This window comes from Dicentrarchus labrax, unplaced genomic scaffold (assembly GCF_905237075.1).
Source record: "Dicentrarchus labrax unplaced genomic scaffold, dlabrax2021, whole genome shotgun sequence".
Lineage (NCBI taxonomy): Eukaryota > Metazoa > Chordata > Actinopteri > Moronidae > Dicentrarchus > Dicentrarchus labrax.
In genome coordinates this window covers 17321957-17348986 of record NW_026136724.1, presented here as the reverse complement: position 1 = coordinate 17348986, position 27030 = coordinate 17321957, and the positions used below count along the sequence as shown (strand labels likewise).

Genomic DNA, 27030 nt, shown 5'->3' with positions numbered 1-27030 from the left:
CATCTATGTCTGCAAGTTTAACTTTAGCCAGAGGTTTAGCCACTGCTAGCTGAAGAGGAGCAAGGGAGATCCGTTAAGACAAAGAGACTTGATTCCACAACACAGTCACTAAGACGCGTGCTATAAGCCTTCCGCGCTTTCAAATTTTTAAAATTGGTCTACAAACCTAAAACATTATTGAAAATCCATCCGCCTTCCGACACACACATCACAGGCTTAAATTGAGCAAGGCAACAATAATATTTTGGCTTGTTTAAAACTGGACATGTTCCTCATTAAGAGGATTTGTGACCTGAGATTTAAGAAAGTGAAACCAAATGGGAAGAAGATGACTCAGTGACTGAGTTTATGTTTGACTGGATTTCAAGTTTCGTTTCAAACCAAGTGCCTTTGGGCCTGGACCAGTGTTTCACTATGGTTGGCTGTTATGTAAAATCCAACCCAACCTGACAGTGCACATACCCTACAGAGGAAAATTAACCTAAACTTCCTTAGGGTTATTCAGTTAATGTAGGCAATGGGAGCTGGCCAGGTAGGGCAATGTCCCATGGTCTCTTGGGAGGTAGCCCACACTGTGTCTATAAAAAGAAGGGAGCATAATGGCCTCTAAGTAGGACTACAGAACAAGAACCGAGTGGAAGAATTGGCAGCAGTTCAAAGTTGAGGTTTTTTTTTTTACAAGAGAACAGCACATCTTCTGAGCATTGAGTAGATAAAGAGAAAATCCAATAGACCAAACAAGGACTTGCCTCCCCCATCACCTCACTGACAATATACCTACAATATCTCTGGTAAAGCCATAATGAAGCATCTAAAGAAACATACCCTGAAGCAACCACCAGGAGTCATTCGCTTTTTAGAAAAGTCAAATGAAAATAACCCCCCAGTCCCCTAAGCACCAGGGACAGAGTGTAAGTTAGAAACATTTGTGAGATTGTTCACCTTCGGTCTGTTACAAGGACAGGCAGCAGCCCTCATGAGGCAGCTGATGGAGGAGGGAAGGAGGGTGTCGGGGCTGTCCAGTCACTTGACCCACTCAGGGTCAGGGAGAGGAGCTAGAGGTTGTCCCTGCCAAGGGGAAACCATGGCCACTTGCTAACAAGTTTAACCCCATGACTGGTATCTCTTTGAGGGGAGAAAATCACATTACAAACATACAGAAGCGTTACACAACAACTCGTTGCATAATGCTGCCTGCTACCTCTAGCACAGAGAACTGAACTGTGGATTGTCTGCAGCTGCCCGGAGCCCAGGATCACTGCAAATTCACTCTTCAGCTGAGTTTTATCTCAAAAGCATTTTTATGCAAGTCTGCATTAATGAATACATAAATACAGCTCAAACTTACATACATAATGTCCACATAATGACAAAGTGTTCAGTAGTTTCACTCTGTGAAGTCTATGAGCATGGTAAATGAAGATGCACATTTGGTTTTGCGTCCATTAGTGATGGATCTTAGAATTGGCAGCTTGCGAATGCTCAACCAGGCAGCAGCACATCTATCAGGCCTCCGCAAATCAAAGATGACAGCTGCCGCTGGCCGAGATGCTTGAGGTTCGGGTGGGTGAATGTCTCGCCGCTGTTATATAACACAGTTAAGGAGCGTAACACGCAAACAGCACTCTGGGTGTAATTATCAATGGATGCCATGTGCTTTCAAAACACTTGGACCTCGACTTAAAGCAATGTCGACAGATTGACACCTACACATGCAGTATTCTACATGCATCTCCTGACCCTGAGGACAAGTCTATCATATATGTTTCTAATGGGGCTGCTGTTATATCAACAAGTCTTACATGATTGGCAACATGTGCAAGACTTGTATTTCACACGCTCCTGTAAACTATCAATGGCCATGTCTGTAAGCATTTCTCTCTGCATGCAAACAACACATGTAGTAAAATGTGAGAATGTAAAGCTTGCTTTAGAAAATGGCAAATGGTGCCACGGAGAAGGGAAAGCCAGCCAACCTTTATTAGTGAATATGAGCCAAGGAGCACCCCCCTGGCCCGGGGCCAGTTAACACGTCTGTGCGTGGCCTCTCACCATAGGGGAGGGCCTTTCATCATCTCAAGAATGCCCCAGCCAAAAATAGAAGACTCGACTTTTCAGTTTTGAATCATCACATGAGTGCTCACAACACAGCTGGATCACTTTTCTACATTATGTAAGTTTTCTTCAAGCGAGCAAGTGAACAACAGCAAGTAACCGACACTCAATGAGAACTCCGATTCTATTTGACAACATAGTCATACATGCATGAAATACACGTGGGACCCCTGCCAGTGATGCTTCCATTAACATGCTTAACCCATCAGGATTGTTTCTAGATATGACTAAGCTCAATTACAGGGTAACACTTGGCCACATTACTATGCCCTTTTTTGCTGCAACTAACAAATATTTTCCATCATACATTAATCTGTTGATCATTTCCTCAATTAATTAATTAGGTGTTTGGTCTATAAAATGTCATAAAATGGTAAAAAAAAAAAAAAAAAAAAAAAAAACGTCAATCACTGTTTCCCAATGCCCAAGGTGACATAAACAAATGTCTTGTTTTGCCCCACAACCCAAAGATATTCAGTTTAAAAGAAATCTCTCTAATCTTAAATACTTTATTTAAATAGATATTTTTAATCTTATATTCGGTTTTAGGGTGACTTTACAACATCAGTCCAGGAATAACTAATAACGCTAGCACAGATACAGCAATGTTTATTAATGAGCACTGTGCCTGTTTAATAACACAACACATAAAGCAGAGTGCCCGTTTCATATTTAGATCTCCCAGATATTGGCATCAACAAAGAAATCCAGCATTTGTCGGTCTCCACTACTTTTTCCCCCTCATTAAAATTACGTACCCTTTTGGCAGAGGCTATAGTAGCTACAGTACATTACCGTTAAATTGACTTGAGACACTTACACAGTTATACTTTTATGAGGGTTGCGTTGGGAGAGAAGGATGACCTTGTGATGCAATATGGACTGGACAGTAGAGTTCAAGATGTGTGTAATACTGTACCTTGTCGGTTGATCTCATTCTGTAGGAGCTCCTCCATTGCCTCCTCTTCAGCAATGTCCAGAGGCGTCTCACCTTCACTGTTCACAACTCCTACACTGGCACCCTGGCTGATGAGATACCTGCAACAGCACACACAAGACTTTTAGGTCCGAGCCACAGATAGATCTCTATGAAAAATTGTCCAGAGTGGTATTATTCTGAAATGCTTTACTTGATTTTAGCACTGAAAAGTGTGAAGTCAAACTCTAGGCTTTGACAGGAGGTAAAGGCAACTGTTACTTCCTTTTAACTGATAAACAGGTGAGGGACAGAAGCTCTGTAGTGCTGCTTTTGATTAAGTGCCAAAATTGGTTGACAACACATCTTCCAGACACCTCTAGACCAAATTACATACGTTGAACAATTACACTGATTACATGAATTACATGAATTAAATGAATTAAGCAATAATTCAATGCATACTTATCAGTTGCAAAATCTTAAAACTTGTTGCCATCTTATCCTTTGCTTTGATATACAGAGACGTGCGTACGCTCATAATGCAAAAGCCTTTTTACTGCCGTTCAGCCCAAACTATGTGACAAAGTTAAATAACCAGGGTAAATGTTGAAATACGTAAGATGCTAATGGCATAAGTGGTGAAAACTCTGGGCACCCAAGTCACACAATGCATTTAAATGACAGAGGGTCTTCTTCAGGTTGTGCAAACAGAGTGAATATGCCACACCTACATAATAAAGAAAAAGAGGCATCTGGACAAGGAGTGGCACAAATCCAGACAGGTGTTTGGCATGGGTGTTTACTACTCTCCATGGTTTAACACTATACTACTGTCCACTTCATCTTACTGTACATAACTGCAACGACAGATGCAATTGAAGCAAGATATGCATTTGAGTGAAACATTTTACAGTTGAAAAACAAACTCATCAGTACTCTCAGTACTAAACAAAAAAGACCAAAAATCTAATGGCTAAGCTTAGAGTAGAAAAAGTTCATTAATAGGTCGTCTGATAAAACCCTAACAGCTGTGAGTATTCTATAAATATGCACGAATGCTGAGGATAACAGTAACACTTGTGGTGGCTTTTATATCGTACACACAACGCAGATTTATTTATTTTTGTTCCTTTTGGAGGAAAGAATCTCAATTTGACAAGTTGAGGATTGAACACACTGCTTAGTCTAGATTTCCATAGAAGATATAATTTAAACTGAATAAATATGAAAACTCTGAACAGTCATCACCTAAAAGCATGAAAAACCCAGAGTTCAACCATAAAATGCTCTATAAATATAGACAACCAAAATATGCATTTAACGCGGTATCCAAGGCAACGTAGTGAATTAACCCTTTATATCTTTGTCTCCCACCAGCAGAGATTCAAGACCTTTTTAACCATTCAACATCTTGACTTCAGCTGGTTCCAATTAAAGCTGCGGTGAGACAGGCCCTTCTCATTAGGCCAACGCACCACTTGAAAGGGGCTCAGCGCTTATGACTTCCCCCCCAAAATGGCAACTGACTGACTGCAGTTAGATTTCAAAGTTTTATATCTTCTTGATTGGACTTTCTATTCTGCCTAGTTTGATGGCTTTGTGGTCTGGAGTCCCACTGTGGGATTCTTAACCAACCCTACCATTAGACGGCTGTGGTGACACCCAGGGACTTAGAGATACAGTCCTGCTTTGGAGTTCCCGTTACTGTGAATGAGGATGCTGGAATTAAAATGGGTCTACTGAGAGCTCACCACCCACATCAGGTTGCCGAGTTTCTCTCTATGACATGATGTCTCCATTAGTCACACATATCAGGCCGACCACTTGACCTTTTCATTCATTATGTGACAACAAGAAACTTCTTGTTTTCTGTAATACTAGGCCACTGCTGGTGATGTGTTCATCGGGGTCTACTGGACACAGACTTGCTGGGTCTAAGGAGTTGACAACAGTTAAAAATTGTGACACTTTTAATGAAGCGGCTAATTTTCTCCACATTTCTGTTCAAAAAGGCTATTACATTACAACTTTATTACCATGCATACATTTGCCTGGCAATTAATTTGTACATAAGCCACGTGTTCATCTTTCTACGACCAGCTGCACTTTTTGGGAAAACATCAATAGTGGGGATAAATCTGTAGCCAGGTTCCTGTAATGTAACACAGAAGTAAAGGAGGTCACAGCACACTCCCAATATGCTGAACAATGAGTACAACTGAGCTCCTTCAGCCCCCTTTAGCCTGTTTAAATATCCTCCGATAACATCTCTGTGTTGTGTTCTGTGCCCTATGAGCGGTCTTTCTTACCTGAAAAGGACTAGCGGCAAGAAAATACTAGACTGCAACTCTAGAGCTCGATTCCAGATATAGTGGCTGACAAAGATCTCTCCGTATTTGATTACATCACTCTAACAATGTGTGTCTGCGCTATCAGATGGGCTTCAGCGCCTGTCAAAATATTACAAAAAAAAAACTGCTTGCTACTGAAAATGATGGCTCTTTACATGTTGATTCTGGCATGCTAGCTGATATGGCACCATGGGCATTTCTACAGCAAACATACATCAATTGGCAGGCATTGAAGGTGGCAGACAGATTCCAAGGAACTATATTTTACGGAGCGAAAATGTATCATAGCACTGCACTAGGCCATACGATGTAGACATCAATCTTGCTAGCACCAATAAAAAGACAGAGGTCACTACTGTGTGTGTGTGGGGGCTCAGAGAAGTGACAGGACAGTGCAGACCTCAGCTGTAGCCCAGCCGTGTAAGCCCTGATGTCAATTTGTGCGTGGCAATCAAAATTAAATTGTGTAGTACCAGCTGGACCTTTATACAGGAATATTTCTGAGAAATGGCTAGATACGAAACAGGATGTGTAAAGGATGAGTTTGCAGAAATCAAACCCGATGAAACAGATACTGCTTCTTGGAAACTGAATAAACCGTTTTGTAAACTGGCCTCTCGGTACTTACTCTGCTATGTCTAGGTATCCGCAGGAGGCTGCAGCATGGAGGGGGATCCAGCCCTCGTTGTCGGGCTGGTTGATGCCGGCTCCATGCTCCACCAGGAATGTCACCATGTCAACATTGTCATCTATGCATGCCTGAGAGAGAGGAGAAAAAGAAAGAAGGGGAGTAAGTAACAAGGAGTGTGACCTGCTTTGTGTGTCTATGTGTGGTCATGTACATGCACATGCACATGTGCTCATGAACTTATGTCAGTGGGATGGCCTGTGCTATAGTTACAAACGGCCTGCATGGAAAGAGCATTGCACTGCGTCTGATAGACTGCCACGTGCTTCCAGAATTGTTGGGGAATTTTGGCAGCCGCAGCGTTCCCAAAATGCCTGCACATAGCAGGGGTGCTTGAAATACCACATAGCATAGTACTGCTGATGGAGGCATTGGAGGTCCTGTGCCTATATGCTGCTACTTTATGCAAAAAGTAAGGTAATTAATTTAAAAAACACTTTTGCTTAAAAAGTCGGCTTTGCACTTTAGCCAAATATTTTCTCAAGTGTCATAAATCAAACCACTGAAATAACCGCGCGCACACACACCATACGTTCTCCTCTTACACTGAGCAGCTGATGAATCACTCGATTAAATCCACATCTGTGGTCGAGCAAAAGTTAAACAGCTTTATTTGCCAGCACATTTTGCACCCAGAGTTTGCCTTCTTTGCTTAAAATCAATCCTAATCATTAGGAACTGTGCCATTCTCTGGTGCTGGGGACAAGCATGTAACACATCTAAAGCCAGTCTCTTGGTTGAGGACAGGAGGATGTCCCCGACAGACATGTCATTCAGCGTGGGAGGAAACTGGAGTGCTTTAAAGAAGACCTGAATACAAGTAAAACCAATAAAACTCCACACAACAGCTTTCAGGGGTAGGTGGCAAAGCGAATTTCATACAGCATGATTTCCAGTATTTTCTATATTTTCGGTCACTGCATACAGTCAGAAGGAAACTAGCAGACCACCCACAAAATATCATGCATGATAATGACTAGCACATCCCATTGTCACTGTGACTGACTGTCACCGTAGGAGATCAGAAGCAGACAACAAAGTGGGTGCTTAGCATGCACCAGCCTAATTTTCTTCACAGCACAGATGTTACATAACCATTTTCTGAAACCCCCAGTGCAGCAAACCAAACCATATATGTCACAGTGAAAACAAAAGTGATACCAAGAGAAATATATAGCAGCTGCAAGTGGGAGAGATCTAATTTAAGATCTTCTGACTTATGAAGTGGGGCATGTTGTGATTTTTACCTATACTGTAAAGCACAATTTGTACCAGGGTGGGTGTACGTTGGGTTAGTCAAGTGTGAAGATCTGTATCATTATTAGACCTACACAGTCTAGGTTTAAAAAGGCAAAGCAAAGTATCATTAGACATGCAAAGTATATTCTATACCCAGCAATTTGTAATGCATTTTGTCATTAATAAAGTGTTGTTTTTGTTTGAATTTCTGTAAGGTAATTTAACCTTTTAGTGTAAAGCCGCACTTGTCTTGTCTCATTGCATTTGTTCACCAGCCATGGATCTGACCCGACCAGTTGCACATGTCACTGTCAATATCTCTCTCCTCATTTGCTGTTTCTTTTGTGTCTCCAGTCTAATTAAGTAGACAATGCAAAATACTTTTTAAAAAGTCTGTTTTGGTAATGTTCTGCCAAGAACTTGCATCAATGTGAAATTTCTCACGCCACGAACAAGCCTACCCGGGACCTTCTTACTGTTTGGCAATACTGCTAACCACTAAGCCACTGCTGTTTGCACACAAACACGATCATCATACGTTTTCAATTCATCCAAAAAAGTTGGGACTTCTCAAATTTCACATTAGGCCATATGTCTGTGTGTACATAATCAAATACATTTTATGCAAGATCATGTTCGATGGATACATTTGTGTATTAAATACAAAAGAAACCATATACAATTCATACAAAAGGAAGAGCGACAGCAGGTTTACTTGGCCACGGGCCTGAGAGGCTTGAGCTGTCAAGGAGGTTACATTTCTGCTCAACATCCAAAACGAGAGCAACTACGGAGTGCCTGCAGTGCACTTTTCATTGAGGACACACAGAGGCCCTGAGGTCTGAAGAAGTTACCTCACATCAAAGACACATAACAAGGTGACCTGCAAAGCACTGGTCAGAAAAAGTCCTCAAGTGAAAAAAAAAACACAGCAAATCCTTCTGCCACTATCTCTGCAGCCATCCCACATACAACAGCAAAATGCTCAACGGCCGAGGCCTGATCTGTGGAACCACGCATTCACTGATTAACAGCCATTGTAGTAAAGAGATACACACTTGAAATCCACAACAATTACCACTTAGCAATATCAAAGCCTAACTTTGCCACCGCAACCCCCTCGCCCCCATCATTGAACACTGTGCCTGGACTGTCTCGCTCTCTCTCCTGGGGTTGCTATGGCAACACAAGCGTTGACAAGGGAAACAGATACACACGAACACACAGCGGCCTCACGTTCAGGGCACACGACTATCTGGCTGGAATCCTTGTCCAAATTTGGGCCGTTTACAAAGCCGTACATGGCCAGAGCTGAAGAGTGCCTGCACAGGCCTCACTAAGCTTATCTGACGGTGTGTGTGTGTGTGTGTGTGTGTGTGTGTGTGTGTGTGTGTGTGTGTGTGTTTGTGTATGATGTTATTTGGTTGTGTGTGTGGGTTCTCAGGCATAGAGTTTCTCCAGGTGCAGATGGGTTCATCCAACTTTGTTGCAGTAAGATAATATTACTTTTAAAGTGATGCAATCTGAAGCGCTGATCACTAGTTAAGTGTCACTCTCATGTGTTTGTTAGCTGAATGTCAAATGGTGTGGTTATGCAGTCCTAACACATGGCAGCTTGTGGTTCCCATCCAAGTCCACAATTTGGTAAAGTCAACATAGGCAGGCCTGTGGTTCATGACATTAAAATCAAGTATTGGGACACAGAAGACTTCAGAACAAGTCTAGGCACATTTATTCATTACTATCATATTGGTAGCAATCACATTAACTCTACTTATGTAATGATGAACTGTTGTTTTTCCCCTATTAGGGTAGATGAGGATGGGTGCTTATTCTTCACAGGCAATCACACTCTTTGGTCACATTCATGTGTAGCTGCCCTCGTCCTCCATCATCCTTATTATAAAGGCATTCAACTTCCTTCGGGAATTCAAAATAAAGAGCACCGATGGGTCCTTATCAACAGCTGACTGAGCGTGTTAAATTGGCAAAAAGGGCTGAGTGAAAGCTGACTGGCTGTTCAGCCCACTTAATCAGTGGCTCCACCTTTTTAGCACAACCTCTCTTCATTTTTCACCGACTGGTTGTTTTTCTTTTTGTGCAGATACAGAACAAATTTGCATGTTGGCTCACACACCTGTTGTGTTCAAGTTCAGTTTTTAAACAGAGGATGACAAGTGATGTGTGGCAACACATTGCATTTAATCAGGTACCTTTTACATATAATGCATTGTCTTCATTTGTGACTGTTTTAAATTACATGGAACTGGAAAAAAAAGACAAATCTTACAGCTTTCTGCTTCCCATCTAGAAACTGTCCTCCATACCCTCATCTAAATCCTCCCCCTCAGTCATTCCCCACACACTTATTATCTCTTCAAAGTCTTCTCCTTCTCTAAGAATGGAAACAAGCCCCTTAAGGCGAAAGCAGTGCTGCCTCTGTGACCTCCCTCTTCAGTGCGTCACCTTCCTCTGCTGGCTCCTCCCAGCAGCTACTGGAGCCCAACAAAGGTAATCCCGTAATGGCTGCAATTATCTGTGGCTGACAGGTGCTCAAGAGTATGAGTAGAGCAGTGGCCAGAGGGACAGGAGAAAGAAGAGAGTAAGGAGAAAGTACCATGGCATCCTTACTCAAGAGCATTTCAAGAGCATGGTGGTGTCCTCCGCATGTACTGCTGATGGGGGAGACGGCACACCCCCTCATTCAACAGACAAGAAATGTACGGAGAAGAGTAGTAATGTAAAGAGTGCAGCATGGACTTTTTCCCAAACCCGCACTGCCCTAACATTCACCTCTATGGTTCATTAAATACACACAGATAAAAATCTAAAAGACAATGTTTTATGTCCGACAGCAGGCAGAGAGGGCGAGTGAAACGCGAGTAGAGGAGGGGGATCAAAAGGGAACTGAAGTTTTATTTAAGTTATATAAAATACAACAACTGTGGGCCTCAGACATCACAATCAGTCTCCAAAAGACATATAGGACCAGTGCTGCGCTCGCAGTGAAACATTCAGACGTGTAATGACTCACTCTCAGACACGACACGTTGCCATTTAAACCTGTTTGGCCAGTGTGTCTGAGAGGGGGAAAGAGAGGAGGCCTTGTCAAGCATGAAGGCAATAAGATGGATGGCACTATACACTATAAAAAAAAAAGAAGAGTAGGACAAAGACATGAAATAAACCAAACTTAAGGTAAAAAAACTACACAGCAGACTAAATGTCAGCTAAACTAAGTCAGACATGATAGATGCTACAAGCAGAGAAGGACCTTGACAAAATGTGTGTAAAGTGTTGGCTTGATTCTTGATTACCGCTGTGATGATGTGACATTAACAGTATTGCAGGATTAGCATTTCCCCCCAGACTGTGCATGAATACTCTGTGATACTACGGTCTGCTCCACGTGTAATTCATCCAAGTATCATACATACAGCAGACCTGAGAAAGCCAAAGGTTGCTGCACTTTAAAAAAAAAAAAAAAGAGAAAGAAATACACCATGTGGCAGCAGCATGTTAGATATAACATAAGTATCCTGTCAATTTGCCAGGGAGGACTAGAGGATGCATCCTTGCCGCCCTTTCTGATAAAAAGGACCCTCTAATGGAAACTGAGGCTTATGGGAAGTTGAGGTAACAGCAAAAAAAAAAAAACGAAAAGAAGATCAAGTACTAAACGAATCAATGTACACAGGATGCTCCATTTGATTGGTCGATAGAACTGTTTTCAGAAGAAGGCCACACAGTGTACATTAAACTCTGTTTATCCATTAGGGTTTTTGAGATGTGGTTAGCAGTGGAGCAAGAAAAGCAGTGAAAATCACTAATCTCTAATTAGAAATTAATTGAAGTTGAAAAATCTGAACCATGGGAGTCAAAAGTCCAATCCAGTGAAAATCTATAATCCACAGAAAGTAGGCGTCATTAAAAAAGGAATAATTGAGGGGTGTAGTAGAAATGTTGGCAATGTTCCATTAATTATAACAGGGGAAAACTCGTTTTATTTTACATCAGGTGAATCACGTCACATTTAACAGTTCTGTAAAGCGGAAACATAATAACACAGGCGATCTTATGTTTATATTTTAGGAACACACAGTGCAGGCAGTATCTACTGTAATGCTTCAACAGAGCCTATTTGATCCTTGAGCCTGTGACAGACCACTTTGAATCTTATTTCATAATACAGGACTGTTCCTATCATGTTCTTTTCCAACTCCTCAAAACATTAGCTCTAAATCACAAAATGTGTCTTCTGTGTTTATAAGCTGGTGTATGGCTGATGGGAGCACATTAAAATAAACACCAGCTGACGTCACTGGACGGTCAGCTTGTATTCGTCAAGAAAGAAATGGCCTCGAGTGGCACTTTATGAAATAGCAGGAAAGAGTAAACCTGTCTGTAGCCAGCCAGAGTTAAAGTGAAGTACCTAGAGGAAAACATGAAAACACATACTGGCCTTAGAGCTGTGAAACGTACTGTTGCATAGGCAAATATTAACATGTCATCAGGCCTAACCGTGCAGTCATAAATGGTGGATATATGTAAATACTCGTCAGTCTTGTTCATGTTGACTTGTCGTATTGAGACAAGATTTTTAAAAAGCAGAGCTGCACTTTGCCAACAAATTCCTAAGACAGAAAGGTAAGTAAAGCAGGACCATATACATCTCTCCCACTTCACACACACACACACACACACACACACACACACACACACACACACACACACACACACACACACACACACACACACACACACACACACACACACACACACACACACTCAATTAACTACACCCATGTGGGGCTGATTATAGGCGCTATCAACAGATTAACTTTATAAACCTTCGCAAGCCAGTGGGGATAAATATGGAGAAGATTAGGACAGAAACAATACAGTGTCCATCATATGCACCGGTCTAATCCTGAAATAATATAGAGTAATTCAAGCCCCTACTCCCTCCTAGCGCCGCAAAGAAGATGGGCTAAGCCATTTTCGGAGCGGGCCCAAAAATGTACCCATGACGTGCACATAAGAAAAGGAGGCCGGTCTGTTGCCGTGACAACAAAGCCAAAAAGGGAACATGGGTTCAGGGCTTGTCAGGCTTTTGTAAGAAACATAAATAAATAGATAAAAGACTTCATTTTAAAGCACACAGGGGTTGCTCGGATAGCCCCCGAAGGCAGCGCAGAAAGCAAACCACTGTGAGACAACATCAGACAAACTGATGCAGAATGGAGCATCATGAGGTGCCATCTCTCCGTTTTTAACCTCTTGCAGGCATGACCTTTAACCGATACTGGAGTGATTCTCTGACTTTTGTTGCAAAAAAAATAAATAAAAAATGTCTTGCAGCACGATTATGTGGGGGCCACTACTACCAATTAGTCTCATATTTACAATATCCCCACACACACACGACCCAGTTTGGTGATTTAGCCATTAACCAAAACCGTACTGTGGATTCAAAACACATTACTTTGAATTACTTCCTTTGTTTCTGCAGATATAATGGCTAGAATTAGATCAGACTTAGACTTTCTGTAGACATTTCTACATTATTATTCAAAAGGGTAAGTTACTAAAGGTGGAAGTACTGATTACCAGCTTACCTAGTAAGAAAACTGTAACATGTTTATCAAACTATAATGCTGCTCCTCAGCTTCTGTCTGTTCTTTAACATTTTAACTAAATTCCATCACACCAACAGAGGTCATGAGCTCCATTCTACATTAACCGACACTAAAGTGGCTCAACCCATAAGCACAGAAAATAATTACAAAATTTTGCACCACATGCTTAACTTCATATAGACAAGTCTGACACCCCGGTAAAGGGGGTATATAGCTACTGTGCGTGTATAAAAGGGGTAGGTTTATTATCTTCTAGGCCATCGTGCAGAGAGCTCCAAGCTTAATTTAGCAGCACTCCACATCAAGGAGACTCTTGAAGACCCCTCCCCTCCTTGACTTCCTTTAGTAGCACCCTCAGATGGCCAACTCAAGCACCCTGCAGAAAGCTGCTGCTGTGGCTCCTGCACATTTTACTGCTGAGAGTGGCAGGGAACTCGGCGGCACAGGCAGCCGGCTAAGTCCATTGTGGTAGCAGCTATTCTCCATTTAATGACAATGTCAATGGTCATGGTGCATGCCCATGACAACACCCATGACTGACAACAGCGTGCCTGCGTGGAAAAGGATGTTGTGAGAACCGTCAGTGAAACACAATTTCAGTGTTGGCCAATATTTTGACAATAATTAAATATTATTTCTATACATTATCAACCAAATATGGTTATATGTCATAAGAGCATATTTTGACAATCTTTACTTTAATCATTTTTCTTTAATTTCTTTTACTTCAGTGTGGGTCATATTAAAAATGATCCCACAAACACTGCACACAGTACATGAAAAGCACGCACACATTAATCCAATTGAACAATTACACACCTGTCAGCATTAGCTATTTTCAAAATGCTCAATTAGACTACTGCAGAGACAAAGTATTTTATAAGAAGCTGTTGGTAGGGTTTACCTCTGTATCAAGTATGGTGCTCTCTAAGTGAATCATACATATACACATACACAAAAGGCTCATTATGACCGTCTGACTGAATCTGGTTATTGACATGTACGTAGCACTATAAAAACATTGCCCTGAGAAAACTTTAAGAGGTCAGTTCACCTTTAAATCAGACACACAAAAAACGTCTATATTTTTAATCCTCTTTTCCCTTGCGGCGTCTACCCTAGCGCATAGTTAAGGTTTGGGCTTTATTTGCCAATGGTGGTGAATGGAATCTGGTTTGTGGTGCTCAATCATTGGATACTGTCATTCTCAACTCAACAGTCATGTCTTTTCAGAAACAATGTCCAGATTCCTCAGGATAATCCACAGACCTCACTGTCAACAGTTTTCATAAGAACAACTGAATAAACAGTCCCAATGAAAACACTCCACAGAGAAGTGTGTAGATTATGCTACATTCACTAAATGTTAAATACAACAGCAACAAAACAAGAGTTTATCACAGTGACTGCAGTGACTGTGGAACAGCTGTTCAAACCCCCAAAACCTCAAAAGACTTTAGAAACTTTCATTTTGATTGTGATCAGGACTTGGGATCGAAGCACCTACACAGCCACGAAACACTCGGTGCCCTTCAAAAAACAAGGTATGTGGAAAAGAAAGGCGATATCACTACCAGTCTTCCTAAGAAAACATTTTAAACACAGACTCATAAAAACAAACTCCACATGCTAATTTTTGCCATCCCTTGCAATCATCTGGTGCTTCAGTAAGGTCTCTAGTCTTCTCTTTTTTGTATGATGTGGGGTGTGGGGGGGATTGAAACTGCTGTAATTTCTGTGGTGAGATGGATGATGGCTGAAACCCTCTAGTATCTGTCGGGAAAGTCAAAACATTATCTAGGTATTATGGTGTAAGGTTTCTCAAACACTACATGTAGAAAATGGAGACAGAAAGAGGCTTTCAGACTTTATGCTTAGGGCATCCACAATAAAGCTTAATAACAGAGGACTTGTTTTTTGTTTGTCCACAAAAGGGAACCAGGGACCAGTTTTCTGCCATACGAGGCAACAGTATGGACAACAAAGCAGCTTCTTCTGGAGCTCAGTACTGGCCTCTTTTTTTCTCTCTCTTACTTTACTCCTATCCTTCCTGAAGAACAACTTCTCTCTGCAACCACCTAACCAGTAAGCAGCAAGGCCCTGGACTAGCATACCAGTGGAGAAATTCCCAGATAAGTAATACTCCTAGCCTTGGGGCTTCAGGCATCAGCGCTTTGGCCACTCCTCATTGGCTACGTCATTGGCTCAGAGGCGCGCAACAACTTCCACAAAAGGAATTCCTTCTTACCGCCAGCATGTAAGTATGAGTGCGTTATGTGTCTGCGTTTGCATGTGCGTGTTCGACAGATCATCCCAGACAATGAGAGATTTGGTGTAAAAAGAATATATATATATATATACATATACATACACACATATATACATACACACACACACACTGGAAATAGAACAATCCAGATATGAATTTAAAAAAAAAGGGAACACATGAGGATCAGTAAATCTATACTTGTGAGAGGTTATAGTGTGAATGTTCATTCTGTAAGGTGGTGTACATCTGTGTGTGTGTGTGTGTGTTTACGCCTGAGACAAAGAACTCACAGCTCCTGTGCTATTGGCAGGGTTCATGAGGCCAGAGGGTACGAGGGGGAGGGTTAGAGCGCTGCAGGGCGACCAGCTGGGTCCCTCCACTAGATGAGCCCTGTTGGGAGCTGTAACCAGACTATAACACACACACACACACACACACACACACATATACACACACACACACACACACATACACACACACACACACAGCCTCTGCCTTCAGTGCTCTAGCTGCTGCTGCTGCTACCGAGGACGACCATATATGGCCCTGGGATTCCCATGGAAAAAGAAGACCAGGATTGAGGAAGAGGGGGGAAAAATGCCGGCAAGATTGTAACTGTATGTTTCACTTGGGCTTTCGCTCAGCAGCCAAAACAATAGCCCCACTTGAGAGCCAAATTAGTTTCCATGTGAGGGGTCCAAAGGCGAGAGGGGGCACCAGGGGGGGAGAGGCAGAGAGGTCAGATAGCTACGCAGAGATGGCAGAATACAACCTCTGTTGATATTTCCATATAATAGAACCCTTATGTGGAGGCTACTATATGGAGGACAGTAGATAGCTCAGTCAGCAGTCACTGACGGTCAGTCTACTAAAGAGGCATTGAGAATGGTCCGCGTTACAGCCCCCTCCCCTCTTCCCCCAGCGTACTGACACTGTGTCACCACTCACGCCAACAAACTCTGAACCCAAGAGGTTAAATGGATGGTGTGGGTGCCAGGGTCAGCCCCGCAGGCATGTTACTAATTTATAGCCATTACCAGCACAAATATGGATCACCACCAGAGCAACACTGCATCACAATGCATGGTGAATTGCTAGTACACTGTCATGCAAAGACCAAGATGAATTCCACAGTTTTGAGTGGACTAAAGATAAATACAGTGTAACCTTAACTATAATAACCTACTCATACATAAACAAATAGAACAAAACCTGTACATTGTGCGATTTAAAACTGCAATTGTCAACGTGGTGATTTTTACTTTATTTTCATCCGTGTTGCAGCCCTACAAAAACAGATACAAATGCAGCATAAGAATTTCAACTAGGAGTGAAATCTCCATATGAGGAACTGATAAAAAAAAAAAAAATCTATCTATTCATAAATATTTTTTTAAAAGATGAGAATGCATATGTGTTTTAGGTAAATGTTTAGGCAAGGCAGTGCAGATAGCTTTACGTTACATGTGTGTACAAGTGCCTATGTTAGGACAGTGTCAGTGAGAAGCAGGCTCACTAGTGGAGCCTCAAAGAGGAAATGAGAAAAATAAACAGCCACTTCCTGTTCCTCTCTGGCCTGAAATCTCCAACACCCTGATCCCTCCTACCATCACCACCTCAGTAAGGAAAGACGAGCAACACTCCCCCACAACCTCCCCAATTTCTGGGCCTGAAAACGCACAGCACAAGGGAATCCACAACCTGAATAAGACACAAAGATCCCTGTTGTAATGGTCAGCCAGATTAATGATCTATAATCGATATCAGCTGCTTAAACATTCACAGGCAACCAGAGTTGACTCACAATGTGCACCAACTTTACGTTGATGTACTTTAGATTTATAGTCTTTTCAAACATCAAACTATGATTAACTAGTCACTAATAAATCACTGGAAAAAGGTTCACGGACAGTGGAGTTGATCAGAATGTATGGAACAACATTATAATCTATGAAACGCACAGGACGACGAGGATCATACGCTGACTGTCTTAATGCTGCATTGTGATGAATTCTTTGTTCTCTATACAGCTGTCTGAGTAGTTGAGGCTAATAATTTATTTATCTAACGGTCTATTAACATATCGGCTTGATTGGACTCAGTGACCTGACATTTATGCTCTATAAAACATGGAGATAAAATTCTGTTTGAGGACACCGTAATGACCTCATTCATTGTGTCTTATTTTGCCATCAGTCCTGTTATTCAAATTATATGAGTTATATGATTATCTATCACTAATACTAGTTCAATCTGTTAGTAAATAGAGTTAGATGATGAGGGACTTACAAGAATTGATCATATTAACGACTTGTTGACAATATTTAATATAGCACAAGTGGGAAACATTAATAAAAGCATACGTCATCTTTTTTTATTGCCCAGTGAGGGACATTTGGCATGCAACAAGATAAAAAAAAAAACAAACATTTCAGATTTCAGAAGGAAAAAAAGATATAGAAAGAACATTGGCTTCTAGCTAATACAGAGGCCATTCTTATGTAAGTCCATTTGAATCACAAGCCAAAGTACTAATGCTGTCAGAGTCCAGGCCCATTTACTGACGCTGCTATTTATCTGCAGGAAGAGTATCATTCACATGCGCTTACTCAGAAGAACACTAATGGGGTAGCATCACAGCAAAGAGCAGGTTCATTTCAATCACATGGCCACTCATGGACCAGCGCTAACAAAAATCAATGCCAATCAAGTGTAAAAGAAGAGTATTCCACTAAGAGACGCAGAAATATATTAGCACATAGTTTTAAAACCCAAGGTTGTATCAGTATATTATTATTCTTACTGGTGATATGCCAGAATGTGGGATAGGAATAACTTCATAAATATGATGTATTTCTCAAACTACACTAAGGTATTCTGTGACAGGTGGAGGCAACAATGAGCAATAACTTTCCCAACTGACAACATGAGGATATAGTGTCCTGTATCTCCTGGCTTAACAATAACACAAAGTGCACATTGTGTATAATGGGCCAATCAGCATGTTCACCTCTATCTCTTTCGTCAGCTGAAGATGCAGCCATTTTGAGAATAAATGGAAAGAATGTAACCTCACCCTTAAACAGACAACAAATGGACATACACTCTCAGCCTTAATTGTCCTCGCTGCTCTGTAAGACAATGAGGAATTCAGTCTCCGGGTCCAGGTGTTTTCAGTTCAAAAACAGCTCATAAAAAAAACACTCAGCGTGAGGCATGTGACTGCCGCCAAGCAAACAACAGCAGGATGGCTTCAAGAAGACCTGGCTTAAGTAGAAGACATACACTATGTGCCACGGGGTGGGAAAAAAAAAAAAACAAGCTGAAGTCATCCCACAAACATTTCACAGCAGCTCAATACTATGCACGGCTTGAAAAAGTGGGGGCAGACGGAAAAGCCAGTGGTGGGCATTAATCTGTTAAGGCACCTGGCAAGTTCCTTTACACAGAAGTCTTAACAGGCAATTACGCTCGCATGTCATTTCTCATAAACCTCTCAAACCGCTCCGCAATACAGCGACATGAGCTACAACCTCATGTACGGGTGACAAATATTCATCAAAGTAGCCACCAACTGACATCATCAAAGCAGATTTAGCAGAAACAAAGAGATGGCAGAGTTTTAGTCTGAAATGCTCTCTCATTTTCCTAAACTTATCTATGGCAGTATGTCACATGACATGCTCTTTTGCGCAAGGTCAAGTCAGTGTCCATAGCCTTGCCATGAAGTCAGCACAGCTCGTATACAGTACGTGGCAATAGGTTTACACTACTGAGGAATTCTCCCGACGACCCCAAGTGAACCAGTTCCAACCTGTAGCAACGCTCATCTGAAATACTTCAGAGAAACCGTCACTGTTCCAGATCCTCTGGTGGGAATGCCGCAGGCATTTTATCCCTGCTGTGCATTATCACAGCAGTGTCATAAATACAGTCGGGATGTATAGGATGCACCCAGACCGGAATCAACTGAGCCATGCAGGTTTTTGGTTTTAAAGGAAATCTATACTACAGCCCTTTCTGACATGGTATGTTCAGTTGCTGGAAATGGTTTTATAATACTCATTATACCATTTTCTTTCTTTGAGTTATGATTCCATTGCATCTGAGCTAACAACTTCCTATCTCATACAGTAAAGTAGAGACTCATCATTCCTATCCATTTAGCTTAGATATTGGCCATCCATTTTTTTTAAAGTCATACATGTTCTCATGACACAATGTGCAAGGAAACAAACACTGACGTGTCACAATCAGCAGATGACCTGGCATGTTGCAAAGCATTGGCGCGCAAACACCACAAGGACTTCCTGCTGTTGATTATGGGGTTGGTAGAAAGGTTGAATGAAACAGTGAGCGAGGCCAGCTTGACAAGGAGAGACCCGCCAATTATACACAGGTAAAATATACATGTTCTGGGGCTCCAATGCTAAAATTAACACTCTCAGTTATCAAGCATGCTGAGGTTACAATAGTGCAGCTGTGATTCACTGCAGACTGGAATTCAGCATAGCACTGAATGACATTTCTGTGCAAGTTGTGGGTGTTGTATTTATCTCATATTAGTGCATCTACATCATCTACAGCTACGCTGATTCAAAGCAACCAAAGCAACCAAAGGGGACATAAAACCCATTAGTGCCTGCTGTGTAAATTTCACACATTTTAAGACCTTTGGGACCGGTCAACCACTGCACAAAAACCAGCTGCTGACTGGTTTTTAAAATGGAAACAGGGTGGTACAGGCAGAAAATGTAATAAACTATTCTTTAATCTAACTGCAATGTCCATCTACTATTATTTCTGTTGTGGTGTCAAGGTTTGGTTGGCTTTAATCCATATTGATCCAGACATGTTTTCTTTCTTAATGTGTCTCCTGCCATCTGGCTACAGTTTACTTATGCAAGACCTGTTTTGTTTCATGTAGTTAATAATGTCATGATGCAATAATAGTTCCTCTACTGTACCCTCACGACTGCAATGCTGTTTGAGAACAAGAAGAATTAAGAATTAAATTATGATTAGTGTCTTATATTAATTGAACAGATCCAAAATGTGTGTGCTAGTTGGGGCTTGTGCTTTTAGAACAGGTTTTGAAATATCAAACATAGTAAGGATACACACTCATAACTCATTTGGCAAGCAGTATTTCAGTCTTAATAAAAGCCACAACAAAATACCAAAACATGACAACAGCTAATCACATTCAAGGATTGGCAGTTGACTATTCGAGCTAGACAAAGAGAAATAACATCTCGACTGTCTAGATTCCAGTCCATGAATTATTAAGTTGCACCTTAATGTATTCTGCAATATGTTAGAAATGCATGAGTGACTAGCTGCTACTGTACGATGGCCTTAAGCCATAACAAAGAAACTGAAAGCCTTGTGGAACCTTTTGTGAGAAAAGTGATCTGAAAGCAGACTTCTGCTAAAATCGGCAGATATCGAATGTCTGAAGACAATATGCTGATAACAGCTAAAAAAAAAGTGCCTAAATACTGAAGTAACTTACCATAAAAACGATACATTTTAATTTTCATCATTAAGAAAACATTTTAATGCAGTTTACTTTTATCATGTCGACTTTGAAGCATATCTACCCACCGCTAACTCTTCTGCTGGTTATGTCATAGAAGCAGCAGTTAAGAGACTAGTTCTCTGCATGAATCCAACAAAAGAAATGGGCATGCTGGCTCTACACATGGCAGGTAGTCCCCTCTACATACCAGAGCACCGTGGTGCCATGTACTATGTGACACGCAACGGTCGCGCTCATTAGATCCTGCTGCCAGTACAGCTGTGTCTGAAGAATAGGTCATTTATAGAACAAAACTAATTAATGACACTCGAACAATGGAGTGGACAAAATATCAAATGAAAGGCTGCACCTCAAAGTGAAGCTGAGTGATGTCAAACTACCTGGACCTTGATGTTCAACAATAAGTACTAATCATAATCTCTACTACAAATGTTCATCCATCATCACCATCCATCTCCCTCAAAAGCTTGAAAAGATTTTTTGATTACTATACATACTAAAAGGCTGTGGATTTAAAACACTTTACATGAAAGGTACCAAAGATTACTAAATTTGCATGCAAAAGACCATTGCTTTGTCATCTGGGCCACATGCTGTACACCCCCACAAGCTGCTGAAAAACTGAAAACAGCGCTGTGTATTACATCTCACCCTCAAAATATGTAATCCTTGGTATTCTTTAGCTAACAGTCAACATCAGATCTGGGAGTTATTATACAGGCACAGTTTTAAGATAGAGAAGACTTATTTTGTTGGATTAAGCCTTTCTTGATAAGTCTCTAACCTGCATCTCTGTAGTGCAGGCTAGTAAACAGGTGAGAGCAACAGGGAAGATCTGAAATGCAATGTGATGCTTTGCCTGTCTTGGCCAAGGGGCCTCTCAGCATGAGATGGCAGGATTTTCTCCCTCAGGCAGAAAGACAGGAGGCTTGGGGTCTGTAAGAGGATGCCATGGTGCCTTTATCAGGAGGACGGGGACATGTCAAAGGCATTTCTTTTTTGCGCCTCTCACTGGCCGACTGTGAGCCTCAGGCACAGCTGAGAATCTCAGGCTCGGGGTTGTAGTGAGATCCACAGCAATTATGTAATGTGTTAATATGACGACTGATGCTGGTCTGGATGAAAAGAAACACAGCCACCTCACCATCTTCCACCACATGCTCTGTAATTGTTCCATTACAAGATTCATGAAGTTGATTTTCATTTCAAACTGCTGAGCACTGCCAAAGACTCTCTGTGTTCAGTCTGTTATGCAACTCCCACTCCGTACATGCAAATCCACCAACACAAGTGACTAGCAACCTTCCCCGAGTCGTTGTCATGGAGACGGTGCAAGATAATGTTCATAGACTTCAGGGCCATAATGAGGGTGTGTAATGTCAACAGAGCAAAAGGCATTGTAATACCCAACTCTGACATGTTAAGCTGAGCTGAGTCCTGCCACCTCGGTCCCGGGGGATCAGCAAAAGACCATGGACGCTAAAGAAAAAAAAAAAAAAGTTCAGGTGTGGGTCACTGTGGAGATTTTCTTGTGTGGAGCGACAAGCCCTGGTTACCTCCACACTAATTGCCTTGATGGAGCTCAGTGGGCAACAGTCAGCTGGGCCTTGGCATTGTATGGAGAGAGGCAAGCCAGAGAGAGAGAGAATGACTAGAGGGGAGGGGTTTAGGTGACAGCTGAGGAATGTCTGCTCTGCTCTCTCTTTACCATGGTTTCCAGCGACTGTCATGTGAGGAATGCGCAGGCTAGGACGACAGGACTTGGAATGCTACCCTCTGAGACGAGTTTAGCCGACGAGATCTGGAATCTCCACTCGTCTACTGGACCCCTCATTCACTCGTACATCCTCTTTACTGTACACCTGAGTCCACGCAGTCTGTTGTTTGGGTGAACCAATCTGTCTCAGCCAATCACGTCACAAAATGGTAATGTGACGAGTACAAAACCCGTACAAAGTCACATTCTTTGACGTTGCATGCATCGAAAACTGAAGATGAAGTCACAGATTATTATTGGTTAATTCCCCATGCCTAACAACGTCCATATGTGCAAGAGGGGCCTGTAATGGTCTTCATCATGAATCACATCAGAGACAACAGGAGAGAACATGTTTATGGGTCCTTCTGCAACAAGTCTTTTTTTTTTTTTCAAGTGACAGAAGGTCCGTGACTCACATAAAGACACATCCTCTAGCCTAAATGTGAGATTATGCCAGGGCTGCACTACAAAGCAGAGCTACAGACTCTGAGTCATACCCAAACTTAGTATCATCTCTTGAAACCCAGTTAGGAGAACTTGTGGCGGTGGTATTTATAACCCTGCACCCGGTCACCAGCGTTGGGAGTGATATCGCTGCTCCCAGTGAGGAGTGAGCCCTCATGTAACAACATGACACACTTCACAACAAAGCCAGAGGTCAGTCATTCAACAGAATAGGGAAGGAGCAGTTTATTGCAAAAAAGTAAACTGTCAACGTTAACAGTGATGTGTGGTTTTTCCAATGCAAAGCATAAAGTCATACAATGTTATGCCCTGGAGTTTATGGCCTAAAAGCAATAAGGAAAGCATGACAAAAATATCAAGAAAGATATCAAATGACTCTGATTGTCCATCTCTTTAGTTTATCTAAGGAAACTAAAATCAGCTTGACCTCGCTGAAATTCTGGGATTAGCACAACACAAATCCCTGTATCTCCTTCTTCAACTCCTTTGTTAGACCCCCCAAAACCCCCAGGATCACATCCTGGCCTACAACACACAAACACACTCACAGCAGCTTCTAGTCTCCAGAGATGGTTAGGTCTGGAGAGCGGCACTGCAAATCAAATTCTTTCCTCACTCTAGCTCATCCCTGGACATCAGCCCAAAGAAAGGCAACGTTTCCACCCAATGAGTTTGCACAGGGGGGGGCCATGCTAATTCCAGATTTAATTATAGAAGAATCTGAGCACAAAGAAAGGTTGATTTAACAACGCCATTAATAAAACACAGAGAGAAAATGTTGACAGAAATAAAATCAATTCATCATCTAAAGAAAGAGCTAATGACCTATGTCAGAAAACTTGCTTTTAAAACTTTTAATAGGTGTAAAGTCTTGGATAACAAGCATACCATGTAGCAAGGTGGTGCACTTAGCAGTACTCAGGCTTACTAAGACTAGACATGTGGGCATGAGTAATGAGATGACATCACTACAAATCTATGCTAGCATTAAACATTTAATGCAACAGTCCCTTCATTAATCCGTACATCATTTAAGCACTTGCTATCCAAAACAAATATGTGGAGGAAGCATCCTTGCCATTAATATGAATGAAACTGTGTACATGATTGTTTCCACAACCAATAATGGAACTGATTTGATCATAATAAAGTACCGTGGGTGTCCTGTTGCCCCAGTGGTCTAAGGTACATACACACCACCACAATGTCGTGGGTACAAATCGAGCCAGGAACCTTTGCCAATTTCTTACTCTTTAATGTTTACTACTTAACAATTACAACAATTGCATAAGCATTAAAAAATAGAAAAGAAGTCTTATTGATGTATAGCAGCTGACAGTGTAAACATACTATAATCCTATTAAATTTGTAACAAATGACACTGGATGCAATAATTTAAGGCTGAAAAAAACTGAAAGCTATTTTAAAAAGGGATCCTATTGATATCTTCCAGGTATTATTTGTTTAAATGGTAAAGAGAGATGAGGTCACATTTGAAGCATAACAGAGGATGAACCACGTAGTAGACAAAACAAATGAATCCATAAACTACACTGACATATTCACAAGTTACAATAAAAGTAGTTTCAAAACCTAAATTAAAGCCAATTTAAATGTAAACGCAAATCTACTGCATGTACAGTACAGATCACTGAATCCAACTTAAAACATACCAGGGCTCTTCTTTCTCTTACTAAACACACAAACAAACAATATTTCAACCACTGGACTGATGATTCACGAACATTAGAAAATCAGGCATGTTTACCATTCTTAGTTTTTTTCCAAAACCTGGCTCGACTGACTTAACGCCAGCCTAAAACACGGGCTGCCATTTTCATTATTTGGCTTTGAAACTACAGATGCTAGTCAGCGTTAGCTACCTCGGATAGCTAGCGGGCAAATAGTTAGCTTAGCACTGCTGCCACTCCAGCCAAAACAAGCAAAAAGTATTTTGGCACACGCGTGTTTACGACTACAACCGAAAACACCAAAGTCAAACAAACGTGAAATGCCGAGACATAAAAAGCGGTTTCTCGAGCTAGCTAACGAATGAATTAACCTCAGCTCAAACCTCCAAAACAGCTAACGACAGCTAGCCGACCCTGCTAACGTAGCGTTAGCATACATTCCGGGACAGGGTTTACTTCTGTTTACAACAACTTCCGTGACATTTGAGGCACAATACACCAAACACCGCTGCTAACAGTGTGGAGACCACGTAAAAGGCAGCGCACGGTTAAGGCCTCGCAAGGACAACATTTAGCTTGCAACCGAGTGACGTTTCTTCGTAACTAACGCCAGCTAGCTGCAGTTTCCCCCTCCAGAGAGTAGTCGACTTTTTACCCGGGTTACATAGCCACTGCTGCGGGGTTCATTTCACCTGGACGAGGGTCTCAAATCAATGACAACATGCATGTTAAAAGACCCGAGCAGTACCCGGTCGTAGCAACCCGAAATAAGTTGTATCCAACAACACCACGCAACCATAAATAAAAAGAAAACACTTCTTCGTCCTGAGTGTAATTTATCACATAAAACGACCCAATGTTAGGAGCTGAAATGCAGCAGTACAGCAATTAGACTGCACCCACTGGCTGAGGGGATATAGATCCAGGCTAGTTTGCCGAGAGGGGGAAAAGTAAAGTCCTAAAAAAAAAAAAAAACTTTGTCGCTTATCGTGGATTACACTCTTAAATCTGCATGCACAGTTAGCATTGTTTGTTTTTTTTTTAAAAGTATCCCTCATAGCCAAGCTCAGGGAGGAGAAGCCTTGTGTGTTTTCATCTCTAACGTTACCCTGCGTCGAAAAAGGGACGGCTGTGCTAAGGTAGGTAAACAACGGGATGAGAATGGCTTCCATTTGACAGGTGCTCCAGGGCGAACCGACATTTGTGTCTGTAACGATGCTGGCAATGGCCCGGGGCCGCTGTTAACACACATAGCAGGCTCACACAAACCTGGTGGAGGGCGGTCAGACCGTCTACATTGGCGTAGTTGATGTCAGCGCCCCGGTCAAGCATTCGGAGCACCTCCTCGGTATCGCCGCTTGAGCAGGCGGCCAGAAACACGGCGCCATCATCGAACTTCACCTTCGTCTTCTTCTTTTTCAGAATAGGAGGCTCCAGGTCCGTTTCCGAGCCCAGCCATCGCTTTAACTGCTCATTCCTCTTTTGCTTGGCGTCCGCCATCTTCATCCCCCTCCTGTCTCGGGCTTCTTATCTTTCTCCGAGAGAGGATATACTTTATAGTGCCACTATCCCACAGCGCACTGGGGCGTGGGAAGGGAGGGCTGGGGAGGAGGGGGGAACCGAGAGAGAGAGAGAGAGAGAGAGAGAGAGAGAGAGAGGCGTCTGGATTGTTTTCCATAATCTCGCGAGATCTGGAGACTCAGGAGCTGCAGTATAACGTCATCATCAGCAGATTATGAGGGGAGAGTGAGCAGGGTAATCCCTTATAGACTGTGTACACCAAATAAGACAAGAGTACTTCAAAATATTACATAACATTTAGCTAGCTCACAAGCAGAGAGAGAGAGAGAGAGAGAGAGACTGTTACATACAGTAACAGGTATTTGCACCCTCTCTTCTCTGCTCCATTTTATAGCGACTGGATTGACTATTGTTTACTGTAAGACTTATTACTGGGTACTGGTAGAAGTCATAGGTCACCCTGAGTTCAACCCTACATGAGTGGATGTAACTAAAGCAAAAAATAGATATCAATAGGGTATTATTTGTAAGAATCCTATAGGACATTAGATAATATATTAATAGCTTAAATTGAGTTGATGTTTCCAGAGCTTTTAACCATATATCCTGGCTCTTCCTGGTGGCAAGAGTTGCTCAGTTGAGATGGTTCAGTTGTTACACACAGGCAATAATATTAATTAAAGCTCAATATATACGAACACTCAACCCGTCAAGTAACCTGTGAAATTCCTTTATTCAAATTTTGCACATTTCATACGTATGTTAATAAATGAATGAAGCGAGCTCGTAAACTTGTATAGTGCTGAAAACTATGGATATATTTGTTGTTGTT

General features: G+C 41.8%; 1 protein-coding gene across 6 annotated transcripts in view; it reads right to left on the bottom strand.

The window, feature by feature from the left end:
* Positions 1 to 26285, bottom strand: part of ppp1r12a (protein phosphatase 1, regulatory subunit 12A) — a 47922-nt gene extending 21637 nt beyond the window's left edge. For 3 of the 6 annotated variants that reach the window (XM_051392390.1, XM_051392393.1, XM_051392394.1), the window contains exons 1-3: positions 25947 to 26285; positions 6014 to 6144; positions 3035 to 3153 (exon numbers count right to left, since the gene is read on the bottom strand). In XM_051392390.1, the coding sequence (XP_051248350.1) occupies positions 3035 to 3153; positions 6014 to 6144; positions 25947 to 26183 (487 nt within the window). In that variant the 5' untranslated portion in view covers positions 26184 to 26285. The remainder of the gene's footprint in view (positions 1 to 3034; positions 3154 to 6013; positions 6145 to 25946) is intronic. The other 3 variants (XM_051392395.1, XM_051392391.1, XM_051392392.1) reach the window with 2 other exon arrangements.
* Positions 26286 to 27030: the final 745 nt, after the last annotated feature.